A 14,514-nucleotide genomic window follows, 5' to 3' on the forward strand; every position below is an offset into this window, starting at 1 on the left:
TGTTGAAGTTAGGTGATCCATGTCTCTCACAGGTAGGTAATAAGGAGTGTTCTAGTCACGGAGAGAACACTTCCTGCAGATGCCAAAACACTGCTAAGTGTGTTTTAATAAAGGATTAATACACAAGGGGGCGTGATTCATTGTGGTTTTAGAACTGCTGTGCTCATACAGTACGTATGAGACGAAGCCAAGGCTTCGCACGCCTCTTGGCCTATCAGATTGCATGGCAGAATGTTATGATATGGCCCTAAATGCCGAAAACTGGTTTTAACTACAGTATGTTGCTATGGTTAGTTTAACTGACTGGTCACTACTTAACAACCCCTGGGAAAGATACTCAGAGGCCCGTTTAAGGGCTCTGGGCCAGATATATCAAGCGTCTCAGATTAGGGGTGCTGATTTGGGATCAGTTTAGCATTTTTGTTCAAAATTAATAAGATTACATTGACAGGGAGGACCTGATCCTAGATCAGTACTACTATTAAGTTGGAATCGTCCTGCCTATCTGAGGAAAGATTGATGGTAGTGTGCTCAATCACAATAGGCAGTGGTGGAAAAAGTACCCAATAGTCATACTTGAGTAAATGTAAAGATAACTTAATAGAAAATGACTCAAGTAGAAGTAAAAATCTAAAAGTATTTGGTTTAAAATTTACTTAAGTGTAAAAAGTAAATGTAATTGCTAAAATATACTTCGGTATCAAAAGTAAAATTCTAAATCATTTTAAATTCCTTATATCAAGCAAAGTAGATGGCACCATTTAAAAAAATATTTTTTTAGGAGAGTCAGTGGGACACTCCATTCAGACAACATTCAGACATAATTTACAAACAAAGCATGTGTGTTTAGAAAGTCCGCCAGATCAGAGGCAGTAGCGATGACCAGGGATGTTCTCTGATAAGTGTGTGAATTGGACAATTTAAGCATTCAAAATGTAATGAGTACTTTGGGTGTCAAGGAAAATGTATGGAGTAAAAAGTACAATATTTTCATAAGGAATGTAATGAAGTAAAAGTAGTTCAAAATATAAATAGTAAAGTACAGATACTCCAAAAAACTACTTAAGTAGTACTTTAAAGTATGTTTACTTAAGTACTTTACACCAGTGACGATAGTCATCTAAAGACTCATCTTTTAAGAATTGGGAAAGTTCACAAAGCCCAAACTGGGAACACTACAAACGAATAAGATGGTAGCAATTGGGATGGTGAAAAAAGTGTTATTGCCCAACAGAAAGGGAATGTAAATATATTCCCTGTGCAACCTTGGACTCTCCATAGCACTCAGCTCTGTAGTGAAGCAGTTTGATAAACCTTGACAGTGACCTCACCGCCCATCGGGTAACACAGAAAGTTCATAGACACATATCAACGCCAGCTCTCAAACTGCTGTGGAAGTGCCGAAAGACATGAAGAAGAGCCAATGTTTTCTTGTTTATTGACAAAAGTCATTCTTTGCATAGCGCATATCACCTAGCTCTGTGTAAAATGGAACAGACAGACCGCAATGAAAACATGATCAAACTAGACAGCATTCCATTTCAAATTCCAGAGATGTGGAGATACATGGCGATTCGGTGTGTGGTATTTTCCGAGCCAGAAGACATGGACTGAAGTTTTACTACCTAGATAAACAGAAGAAAAATATCGGGGAACACAAATGGGCCACTACAATTAGCTAAGAAATTATGTCCTGAGAGCACTAATGGATACCATTCCTGAGGGCGAACGAAAACACCCACAATGGAAGACATTAACATTAACATAAACATGTTCAGGATTAAAAATGTGTGTAACAAGTCACAAGTTGCATGGACTCACTCTGTGTGCAATAATAGTGTTTAACATGATTTGTTTATGAATACCTCATCTCTGTAGCCCACACATACAATTATCTGTAAGGTCCCTACAGATTCAAACATAAAGATCAGGGAGGTTTTTCAATGCCTCACAAAGAAGGGCACCTATTGGTTGATGGGTAAAAACACAAAAAGCAGACATTGAATATCCTTTTGAGCGTGGTGAAGTTATTAATTACACTTTGGATGGGGTTTCAATATACCCAGTCACTACAAAGATACAGGCGTCCTTCCTAACTCAGTTACCGGAGAGGAAGGAAACCGCTCAGGGATTTCACCATGTGGTCAATGATGACTTTAAAACATTTACATAATTGAATCAATTATGCGCTTGGGTACGCCACTGAAGCTTCGCCCCTGTGCTATCTTTTCGAAGAAGCTCAGCCCTGCGGAGCGAAACTATGATGTGGGGGACCGGGAGCTGTTAGCTGTCGTAAAAGCCTTGAAGGCGTGGAGGCATTGGCTTGAGGGGGCTAAACACCCTTTTCTCATCTGGACTGACCACCGCAATCTGGAGTACATCCGGCAGGCGAAGAGACTGAATCCTCGCCAGGCAAGGTGGGCCATGTTTTTCACTCGTTTTGTGTTTACTCTTTCTTACAGACCAGGCTCCCAGAACGTCAAGGCAGACGCATTGTCTCGGATGTATGACACAGAGGAGCGGTCCATGGATCCCACTCCCATACTCCCAGCTTCGTGTTTGGTGGCGCCAGTAGTGTGGGAGCTGGACGCGGACATTGAGCGGGCGTCACGTGCAGAGCCCTCTCCCCCTGAGTGTCCAGCTGGTCGTCTGTACATTCCGTCTGCTGTCCGCGGCCGATTGATCTATTGGGCTCACACGTCACCCTCCTCTGGTCATCATGGGATAGGTCGGACGATGCACTGTCTTGATGGGAGGTACTGGTGGCCCACTTTAGCTAAGGACGTGAGGATTTATGTTTCCTCCTGCTCGGTGTGCGCCCAGTGCAAGGCTCCTAGACACCTGCCCAGAGGTAAGCTACAACGTTTACCCGTTCCTCAACAGCTGTGGTCGCACCTGTCGGTGGATTCTTCACAGGGTTACACCACGATCCTGGTCGTTGTGGATCGGTTTTCGAAGTCCTGTCGTCTCCACCCTTTGCCCGGTCTCCCTACGGCCTTACAAACTGCAGAGGCCCTGTTTACACACGTTTTCCGGCACTATGGGGTGCCTGACGATATAGTGTCTGATTGGGGTCCCCAGTTCACATCAAGGGTCTGGAAGGCGTTCATGGAACGTCTGGGGATCTCGGTTAGTCTTACCTCAGGTTTTCACCCCGAGAGTAATGGGCAGGTGGAGAGAGTTAACCAGGGTGTGGGTAGGTTTCTGCGGTCTTATTGCCAGGACCGGCCGGGGGAGTGGGTGAAGTTCGTGCCCTGGGCAGAGATGGCCCAGAACTCACTACGTCACTCCTCCACTAACCTTACTCCTTTTCAATGTGTATTAGGGTATCAGCCGGTTCTGGCTCCTTGGCATCAGTCAGACCGAGGCTCCTGCGGTGGACAATTGGTTTCGGTGCGCTGAGGAAACCTGGGAGGCAGCCCACGTCCACCTTCAGCGCGCCATAAGGCGCCAGAAAATTGGCGCAGGCCGTCGCCGCAGTAAGGCCCCGGTGTTCGCACCAGGGGACAGGGTCTGGCTCTCAACCTGAAACCTGCCCCTCCGCCTGCTCTGCCGGAAGCTGGGTCCGCGGTTTGTGGGGCTGTTGAAAGTCCTGAGGAGAGTGAACGAGCTATGTTAAAGGTTACAACTGCCCACTAATTACCGTATTAACCCCTCGTTCCATGTGTCTCTCCTCAGGCCGGTGGGGCTGGCCCGCTCCAGGAGGCTGAAGTGCGTGATGTTCCTCCGCCTCCTCTAGACATCGAGGGGGTACCGGCGTACTCTGTTCGATCCATTTTGGAATCGAGACGTTGGGCGATGGTCCTTCAGTACCTCGTGGACTGGGAGGGGTACGGGCGGGAGGAGAGATGCTGGGTTCCGTTGGAGCACGTGTTAGATCCTTCCATGTTAAAAGAATTCCACAGTCTCCATCCGGATCGCCCTGCACCTCGCCCTCGAGGCAGCTGCTGGAGCCGCGCGACAGGGGCGTGGTGCTGTCACAACTGCCTCTCCTTGTTGGGGCGGTGCTTGGCGGTCGAAGTCACCGGGCTTCTAGCCATCATTGATCCATTTTTCATTTTCCATTGGTTTTGTCTTGTCTTCCCACACACCTGTTTTCAATCCCATTCATTACCTGTTGTGTATTTAACCCTCTGTTTCCCCTCATGTCTTTGTCAGAGATTGTTTATTGTCAGTGTTGTGTTTATTGTATAGGTGCGCGACGGGTCCTCGTACCCATGTTTGTTTATATTCATTTCTTATTAGTGTTATGGAGCATGTTACGTGGACATTCATTAAAAGACTCAATTTTACACTCCGTTTGACTCTCCTGCGCCTGACTTCCCTGCCACCTATACACCCGACTCTGACAAGGATAAAAAATAAACTGACTGGAGCTAAGTACTGGCAAAATCCTGGAGGATAATTTAGTTCAGCTTTCCACCAAACACTGGGAGATTAATTCACCTTTCAGCAGGACAATAACCTAAAACACAAGGCCAAATCTACACTGGAGTTGCTTACCAAGAAGACAGTGAATGTTCCTAAGTGGCCGGGTTATAGTCTTGACTTAAATCTGCTTGAAAATATATGGCAAGACCTGAAAATGGTTGTCTTGCAATGATCAACAACCAATTTGACAGAGTTTGAAGAATTTTGAAAAAAACAATGGGCGAAGGTCGCACAATCCAGGTGTGGAAAGCTCTTAGAGACTTACCCAGAAAGACTCACAGCTGTAATCGCTACCAATGGAGATTCTAACATGTATTGACCCAGGGGGTTGAATACTTATCTAACTAAGATATATTCATGTTTTATTTGTCTTTTTTTTTTACAAATGTCTTTTTTAAAATCCACTTTGACATTAGAGTATTTTGTGAAGATCGTTGACAGAAAATGGCACTGTAGATACAGTAGATAGATGAGTTACTACAGACAGAGCGATAGAAAGAGAGCGAGAGAGAGACAGCAAGAGACGGGTTGTGTTCGAATACCAATACTTGCGTTCTAAATAGGTGGCATTTTTGGGATGCGAAAATATAATGTTTCATAGTGTGTGAAATTTCAAAAAATGTAGTATGTTTTAAATGCCAGGATGTCATACTGTTTCGGTTGTCATCTAGTCCAAATTCACTGCATGCTATTGAGGAAGAGAATCATCTATTCATAACCATGATCAGATTAGGGGACGTGCTGTACCAAAATGAATGAATGGCGGGAAACAACGCAATTCCACATTAGATGACGCATGTTGATATTTGTACCTTACTGCATACGTTTTTTTTTACGAAACAGTGTGTTCCAAATAGTACGTTGTTTGATCAGTACACAATATGCAGTTTTAGTAAGTAGTAGGCAACATGGATTTCAGACACGGCCAGGGAGAATGAAAGATACAGAGAAAAGAAGACAGAGAGGGATTCACAATTTACACCAAATTATTGCTAGTAATGACTGGGGAAGGAGCAGTGGCCCGAAGCAATGGTTGGTTAATGATGCATCTCAAGGAAACCTTGTGAGGATCGACTTGCTTATTCTAATAAACATGAATATTCGTCCCTATAGATTCACCACCCAGACACATAAATAAGATGTCTTAATGACACCTCAGTTTCTTGTCTCCAATAATATATTTAACACATTTTAGCATGGCACGAAACACAAGCATCATTAATTTTGGGGGTCAAAAGTTTGGACACACCTACTCATTCAAGTTAATATTATAATTTTGTATTTATTTTAAAAAATTAAAAAATTCTACAATAATAATAATAATAATATTGAAAACTATGAAATAACACATACGGAATCATGTAGTAACCAAAAAAGTGTTAAACAAATCAATATATATTTTAGATTCTTCAAAGTAACCACCCTTCCCATTGATGACAGCTTTGCACACTCTTGGCATTCTCTCAACCAGCTTCATGAGGTAGTCACCTGGAGCACCTTGTTAAAAGTTCATTGCATTTATTATTATCATTGAGCCAGTCAGGTAGTATACAGAAGATATCCCTATTTGGTAAAAGACCAAGTATATATTATGGCGAGAACAGTTTAAATGCCAAGCACCTATATTCTGTTCACTTTGAATAGGTATGATATGTTCAGACATTTATCTTGGTGAAATCATCTCCTTTCAAAACCGCACGACATACATTATGTGTACAATACCTTGATCAATGAGTGGTACGGGGTGATATAATTGTTTCATGAAAGCCTCTCCAGTACATCAACATATGAGTTGAATTTCATCTATCAAAAACCACTGTAGTCGGCAGTTAGATAAAGAGGTGAGGCTGGAAAAGACTCAGTCTGGTCTCATGTCAGGTCTCATAGTACAGTCAACAAATACAACAATTGTTAGATCCTTTTACCCTCTTCTTTTGAAAAAATGGATACAGAATGTAAGTCTTTATCTGTGTAGTCACAGTCTTGTCTTTTCAACACTGACTTGGGACGATATCTGACGTTCAAATTGAATCCAACCGACTACCAATCAACCACCAAAAGGCCCCAATACAACAGAGAAAGGTCAGCCATTTTGTGGTTCAACATGGCTGCACATATATTCCAATGTAAGGCTTTTTCTCTGCTCTTCTAGCTCTCCTTGCGCTGCCTCTCTCCCTTTTAAAATGCCAATTTATCCTCGGCAGAATGCTATCAGCGCAGCCATTACTCCACATTCACTGCAGAAACCTCTCTCTCTCTCTCTCTCTCTCCTTCTCTCCCACTCTCTCCCCCTCCCTCTCCAGTGGGCCCCGGCACTGCTTCCCCATTTCCGGTCTAATTGTGCATTCGGCCTAGACAAGGGGCTCATTAAGCAGTAATTACACACATGTTGTTTTCGGGAAACATCTCAATTTGGATTGCTTTGCATGGTAATTGTTCAGCAGGGACCGCCACTTGCAATGTTTCCCAGTGTGACATGTGGTGGAGAGAAAAAGAGAGAGAGAGAGACAGGGAGAGTGAGGGAGAGCATGTATGAGAGATGGAGTGAGAGAGAAACAGGGAGAGAGATTGCTGTTGGTTGCTGTTATTGCTGTTGGTCCCACCATTTATTTATATATAAATATATATATATTTTATATATAAATATATATTTTTATTTTATTTTTCAATACGTATACTTGACAATGTAAGTAATAATGAACTTGCCATGTCAATAAAGTCAATTGAATTTAATTGAAATTGAGAGAGAACACCATTGTAAATACAACCCATATTTATGTTTATTTATTTTCCCTTTCGTTATTTAACTATTTGCACATAATATGACATTTAAAATGTATTTGTAATGAGTGTAATGTTTCCTGTTAATTTGATTTATTTCACTTTTCTTTTTAATCTAGCTTTGGCAATGTTAACAAATGGGGGGAGGGAGGGAGGGAGGGAGGGAGAGAGAGAGAGAGAGGAGGGAGGGAGGAAGAGAGAGAGCGAGAGACGAGGAGAGAGAGCGAAACGGGGAGGGAGAGCGAGAGAGAGATGGGGAGAAAGAGAGAGAGAGGTAGTCAGAACTAGGTCAGGCCTTACCATCATCGATGAGCATGGAGCTTCAAAAATAATGAACTTCAACTTTAACTTTTTGCACATAATATGACATTTAAAATGTCTTTATTCTTTTGGAACTTTTGTGAGTGTAATGTTTTCTGTTAATTTTATTGTTTATTTCACTGTTCTTTATAATGTACTTTGCTTTGGCAATGTTAACAAATGGGGAGAGTGAGAGAGAGGGAGACGGGGAGAAAGAGAGTGCGACAGGGAGCAAGAGAGAGACAGGGAGAGAGAGAGACGAGGAGGAAGAGAGAGAGAGAGAGAGAAATGGGAAAAGTGAGACGGGGAGAGAGAGAAATGGGGAGAGAGACGGGAGAGAGACAGAGATGGGGAGAGAGAGAAACGGGCTGACAGAGAGAGACGGTGAGAGTGACAGAGACGGGAGAGCGAGAGAGAGACGGGGAGGGAGTGAGAGACGGGGAGGGAGTGAGAGACGGGGAGAAAGAGAAATGGGGAGAGAGAGCGAAACGGGGAGAGAGCGAGAGAGAGATGGGGAGAAAGAGATGGAATGAACTGGGAAAGAGAGCGAGAGAGATTGGGAAAGAGAGAGAGAGAGGAAGTCAGAACTAGGTCAGGCCTTGCCATCATCGATGAGTGTGGAGCTTGAAAAATAATGAACTCAGAGGTGGAAGTAATGTTAACTAGATGAGTTACTACAGACATTATACATGTAATGGTCGAACACAATGTTGCTGTCTTCTCATCTTGGCTCGCGCGATTGTTCAATGTTATATAATTTCCTCTTGAATATCAACACAACTATCTCATAGACCTGGCTTAAAACTTTATTTACAATCCTTACAAATACGTGATCTGGGTTTGATTGAGCTCGCCTGGCACAATAGAACCAATAGAGTAGTGGCAAAAGTGCTAACCCTTGGTACTCCAATCAGGTTAAACTAAACGCTCAAAGTATTTGAAGATTTCAAATAGTATCCAAACCCAGGTCTGCTTTCCCACCATGACACGAAATAATCCATTCCTGTTGGTGGGCTAGCCAAGCTAGCCAACATAAACACCTTACATAGCCCTACATTACATGACTTCATTCATTTTACCTTGCAGCATAGGCCTACTGCTGAATGGCAGTAAGAAAACAAATAGGCTGATCGATCAGACCACTCAACTAAATGTTGTATTTGAGGCACCAATCAGAAAAAGGACTGAGAACTGAAGGCGTTATGGCGACACGTTGAATGTGTTACTGAAATCTCAATCACTGGCGAGGTGGCCTCGGAACCATTAACATTGGTGGCTACAATGTGTCGCAGTTTACCATGGAAGAAGGGAAATATTTTGACAGTGATTTATTTTTTGTCAATTTATATAAGACAATCTATAAAGAGCGAGTGTATGATACTTGTGACTTTAAAAGCTTTTGCCAGTACAGTACACTAACTCTCCAAAAATAATTCTCTCACCGAGCGGAATTAACAAGCACTGCTCAGCCATTCTGTGAAGAACGGGGTGCAGTGGAGGGACTCATGCAATATGCATGTCGGTTTGAGCACTCTACTCCTCCATCTTCCTCTTCTCCCCTTCTTTTCCTGTGCAATTAACTGAAGGTCCTCGCCAGCTTCAACCTGAAACAATTCCTGAAACAATGTGTGACTGAATTTTGAGAGGGCCCAACCTGTCACAAAGAAAATAAATAAATAAATAAAAAGGTTTTATTGCACACACACAAAGACACATGCACAGACACACACCCACACAGCCGTAAGCCCATAAAGAGTGCAGCCTGTGGCCATGGCGACACGCGCTCTGTTGTCGTTAGATAAGGGGAAACGGGGCCTCTTCCTGGGTCTGACTGCTTGATCCTAACTACACAGACAGAGCTGCACCAGCACTGCTAGGTCAAATCCACCAACAGTGCCTCAAATCCACCTTTTGTTTTCTCCTCTCTATCACACAATTCATTTGCACATGCAAATATTTATTTCTATACCTAGTACACATATCTATATTACAGATACATTACATGACCAAAAGTATGTGGAGTTGGTCGCCTCTTTGCTGCTATAACAGTCTCCACTCTTTTGAGAAGGCTTTCCCCTAGACGTTGGAACATTGCTGCTGGGACTTGCTTCCATTCCGCTACAAGAGCATTAGTGAGGTCGGGCACTGATTTTGGGAGATTAGGCCTGGCTCGCAGTTGGCGTTCCAATTCATCCCAAAGGTGTTCGATGGAGTTGAGGTCAGGGCTCTGTGCAGGCTAGTCAAGTTCCTCCACACCGATCTCGACAAACCATTTCTGTATGGACCTAGCTTTGTCATTAGGGCAGTGTCATTCTGAAACAGGAAAGGGCCTTCCCCAAACTGTTGCCACATAATTGGTAGCACAGAATCGTCTAGAATGTCATTTTATGCTGAGGGGCCTAGCCCGAACCATGAAGAACAGCCCCAGACCATTATTCCTCCTTCACCAAACTTTACAGTTGGCACTATACATTTGGGCAGGTAGCGTTCTCTTGGCATCCGCCAAACCCAAAATCATCTGTCGGACTGCCAGATGGTGAAGCGAGCATTACACCACTCCAGCCGACGCTTGGCATTGCGCTTGGTGATCTTAGGCTTGTGTGCGGCTGCTCAGCCATGGAAACCCATTTCATGAAGCTCCCAACGAATAGTTGCTGTCGTTGCTTCCAGAGGCAGTTTGGAACTGTGTTGCAACCGAAGACAGACAATTGTTACATGCTACACTCTTCAGCACTCGGCAGGCCCGTTCTGTGAGGTTGTGTGGCTTTCCACTTCACGGCTGAGACGTAGACGTTTCCACTTCACAATAACAGCACTTACAGTTGAACGGGGCAGCTCTAGTAGGGCAGAAATTTGACAAACTGACTTGTTGAAAATGTGGCATCCTATGACTGTGCCACGTTGAAAGTCACTAAGCTCTTCAGTAAGGCCATTCTACTGCCAATGTTTGTCTATGGAAATTGCATGGCCGTGTGCTCGATTATATACACCTGTCAGCAACAGGTGTGGCTGAAATAGCCAAAATCCACTCATTTTAATGGGTGTCCAAATACTTTTTAAAATATAGTGTATGACTGTCTATAATTAGCACTCAACACGAGTTAGTAGGGCAAGTGTCAAACTGTGTGGCATTATACCCGAATCCCACTACAATTTCAATGAAAAACGGTTTTAGCTAACCTTAGGATCAAACTACTACCAGTAAGCAAGGTTGGCCTAATGCTCCAACAAACTGACTTGAAGACAACAATATTCAACTCTATGACAATAAATACAGAGACTCAAAGAGAATATATTCTGTTGGTAGCATTATTTGGTCGACACATCAATGTAGTGCTAACGCATAAAATAACGTTTTCATTCTAAAATAATGATAATTTAAAGAGCAAAAGAAGGATGACAAACTATGGAGGCATGTTTACACTGCAAATATGTAAAAAGAAAATGGCAGCCAGCTGAGATGGTTGTCATCCATCCACTTGCTGTTGCAGTCGAACCACCACAACACAGCCGAGGTTGAACAATAGAGAGATTGAAAGAGAGATTGAAGAGAAAGGCGCAATGGAATGGGGTTGGGTGGCGCTAAATAAGGTCTTGTTTTCACTGTGAGCGCGTACAATAGGATAAAAATCTCCCATTCAAGCAACGCTCACAGGTCAATAGTTGAAAGAAAGATGGAATCAGTTTTGAGAGATGTTTTTTTCTTTTTGCCCGATTTGATTTGGCCACTGTGACCATTTTCAACTCCAAGCTTTTCAACTCACTCCCATTATAAAAAAATATAATTTCACAATACTGGTGGATAGAGTTTGGAGTTAAGACAATAGTAGAGAAAAATATGTTCAAAACACAAGGACTAGACAAGATTGAAGCATAAAGAGTATCTAATTCAAAACTACTGCCATAGTATAACAAAAGGCCTCAACAGCCCACAATAGGGGATACGAAATGTAAAATAGCTGTATAATAAATACTGTTTATATTCAGTGAGTTCTTGGTCTATGTGTGTGAGGGTGCATGCATCCGTGTGTGCTTCTTCATGAGCTTGAGTGTCTGTTGCTTTGACAGTGTGAACAAGGATGTGTGTATACATGAGAGAAAGTGAACGTGAGTAAAAGAGCCCTTATAAAACATCCCCCTGAGTCCCCTGGAAAATGTGTTTCACCCAATCTGTCTTTACCCATCCAGGCACTATGGCCTCTGACAGCCCACCTATTAACCTGTGTCGGGGGAAACACTTAGAATTAATGAGCAAAATATAACTAGCCTGCCACTTTAGTCTTAGCATGAACAGGGGATAAGAGGACTTCCTCAGGTTCAACTGTGTTAGCTCATATGCTGTAGTGTGGGCTAACCTGTGAACTATCAGAAACCTAAACATGAGCATGCATAGGGTAACAAGTGGAGAGGTAGATAAACACTGAACACAGACACTGAACACCACACACACACACACACGCACACACACACACACACACGCACGCACGCACGCACACAGACAGACACATAAAACAAACCATTGGTATATCTACTGCACCCATCCACAGACACACATTCTAATGTAACGGTAAGGTGCAGCCATGGAGGGGGAAGGGGATGGTGTGAGCGGGTGTCTGCCATTTCTTTCTTTGTGTGTGTGTTTGTGGGTGTATGTGTGTGTGTGTGTGCACGTTTGTGTGCGCGTGTACACGTGTGTGAGTGTGTGTGTGTGTGTATGTGTCAGTGAGGTTTCTCTGGCGGGGTAGAGGATGTACAGCAGAACCCACTTTTAACTGAATCTGGCAAACAGCGATGGGGAGATGAAGGGCAGAGTGAATGTCACATTACCCCAGCTCTTTGCCTCTGCTCGCCGCAACATCAGATAGGGTGGGGTACGTTAGTTTTTCTCCAGCATATAATTGGTTATCTGAATGCGATCTACTGCTCTCGTGCCTCCCTGCACCATATGAACGTATGAAAGAGAAAAGGAATAGAAAGAAGAGAGGAAAAAAAGCGCAGCTGAAGTTTTGACTGTTCTGGCAGTGACAAAAAGAAATCATTACCAGCAAGGGAAGCGTATCAGTCTATTTACATCTCGGGCTTCTTTTCTCCCTGCATGGTTTCTGTGTGAAAACAACCGAGAACAACCACGGGGGAAACATAAGGGATGGTTACAATGACTACTAGAGTGTTTGGAGTCTCGATGAGTACGGAGCAGTGTGTGTGTGCTTTAAATATGATTTCCATATTTACTATCAATGGGAACCCTCTAGAATATAAATAATTGGAGCACAAGAACAATATAAACATACTCTCAGTGCAACTTCCAGTGAGATGGAAATTACCCGGACGTATAAAACGTCACAAAGATCCTTTGAGAAATCCCTACATGTGTTTATGGCCATGATATCCTATTAGATGTATAATAGACAACAAAAGTAGAACATACAAGAAGAGCATATTAGCTAATCTACTACTCGTTCTCTATGGTAAATAAATAAATGGTGTGTGTACCTGCCCTGCATATAAGTGCCTCTGGGTTTGCTTGTTGGCATGCTAGAGGACCACTAATGTGCTAACTCTAGAGTCTAGGGAGTGTTAATTCATGGATCACAACCTTCTGAACCTACAAGGGGCTCAGTACCAACCCCTGGGGAACACCCTCTGGGGCTTTAGCATAGAGGTAGGAGGTTAGGGGGGCCTTAGCCATATCTCACCCCAGCAGTGGGCAGTCTTTTCCCAGCTGGGTTGGAGCCTGGGGGTGGGGTACCGTGGAGGAGGTGAACACCTCTTCCACCCGCACCGTACCGGGCCTGTGGTGAGAGAGACAGGAGGTAGAGAGAGAACAGAAGGAGGGGGAGGAAAGGAGAGGGAAGCCCTTTAGATCGGCGTTACAAGCAGGGCATTTTCAAAAGGAATATATCAAGCCCCAAAATATCCCCTCTCTCCCCACATGTGCAGGGGGAGCCGAGGGGTAATGACATGGGTCTCAAACAGTGGTTCCATACAGTGCCACGCTGCACGGGAAGAATGGAGCTTAATGAGCTGACATCCTCCGCCACCCCCTTTACAGCCCTCTTCCCGGTGCCCCCCCAATTCCCAGAAGAGTCGGGTTGAACACTGACACAGAGCCAAGGCTTTGGAGACTAGGGAAGAGCCATGGAGCTCCCAGGCCTCATAGTAGTGGCTGTCTGACCAAACTAGAGCAGTCTATACGGGTTAGGATGAATGATGGAAAAGAGGGATCACTTTGAACTGTAACTAGAGAGGATACATAATCAAACATACATACACAAACACACACATACAACCGAACACACACACAAGAACTCACACATGAGAACAGACACCTCACTCACAGGCACACACACACACACACAGGCACACACACACACACACACACAACCAAACCCACAAAAACACACATGAGAACAAACACTACACACTCACAGACACACACACATAGGCCTACAATCACACACACACAACCACCACACATACACAGACCAACACGTTTCATAATGTATGCACACCTCTGAACACCACACTTACGCACATCTACCAACACAACACTGCTTTACTGTAAAGCAGTTTGGAACACAATTTGTGAAGCCGAGGCACACATACCGAAACCCGGGCCTCAAAACGTGGTGTGGCTGTGGCCTATCACCTTAAAGGACACTGCAAAATAACCAATTGAGGCATTGACAGCTGCCCCATTTCTCGTTTGTCACATGGTTTGTGGGTGAATAAAATGTTAAATAAAGTCTCAGCGGCCTTTTATGTTGCTTCACCGGAAACTGAAGATGCCACCCCCACACTGGTACTGCTGAGACTCAATGCAAAAGTACTCTGGTGATACAAAGAGAGAGAGGATGCGAGAGACAAGAAAAAAAACATGAGGCAAAGAGAGGTGAAACCTTCATAAAACTCATATGGGTTCGCAAACGGTTAAGAAATGAGCCTGGTGTTAGCTAATGTAAACAAACTCCATTTGTGAGATCCTCCCTGAGGTAAAAATGA

At 43.7% G+C, this 14,514-nt stretch overlaps 1 protein-coding gene across 2 annotated transcripts in view; it reads right to left on the minus strand.

The window, feature by feature from the left end:
- Nucleotides 1-14,514, minus strand: part of LOC115132102 (thymocyte selection-associated high mobility group box protein TOX-like) — a 121,160-nt gene that overhangs the window by 50,375 nt on the left and 56,271 nt on the right. Inside the window, exon 2 of one of the 2 annotated variants that reach the window (XM_029664356.2) lies at nucleotides 13,209-13,304. The exons of the other annotated variant lie outside the window; for it this stretch is intronic. Within the exon in view, the coding sequence (XP_029520216.1) occupies nucleotides 13,209-13,304 (96 nt within the window). The remainder of the gene's footprint in view (nucleotides 1-13,208; nucleotides 13,305-14,514) is intronic. 2 annotated transcript variants of the gene reach the window in all.

This window comes from Oncorhynchus nerka, linkage group LG7 (genome assembly GCF_034236695.1).
Source record: "Oncorhynchus nerka isolate Pitt River linkage group LG7, Oner_Uvic_2.0, whole genome shotgun sequence".
Taxonomy (NCBI): Eukaryota; Metazoa; Chordata; class Actinopteri; order Salmoniformes; family Salmonidae; genus Oncorhynchus; species Oncorhynchus nerka.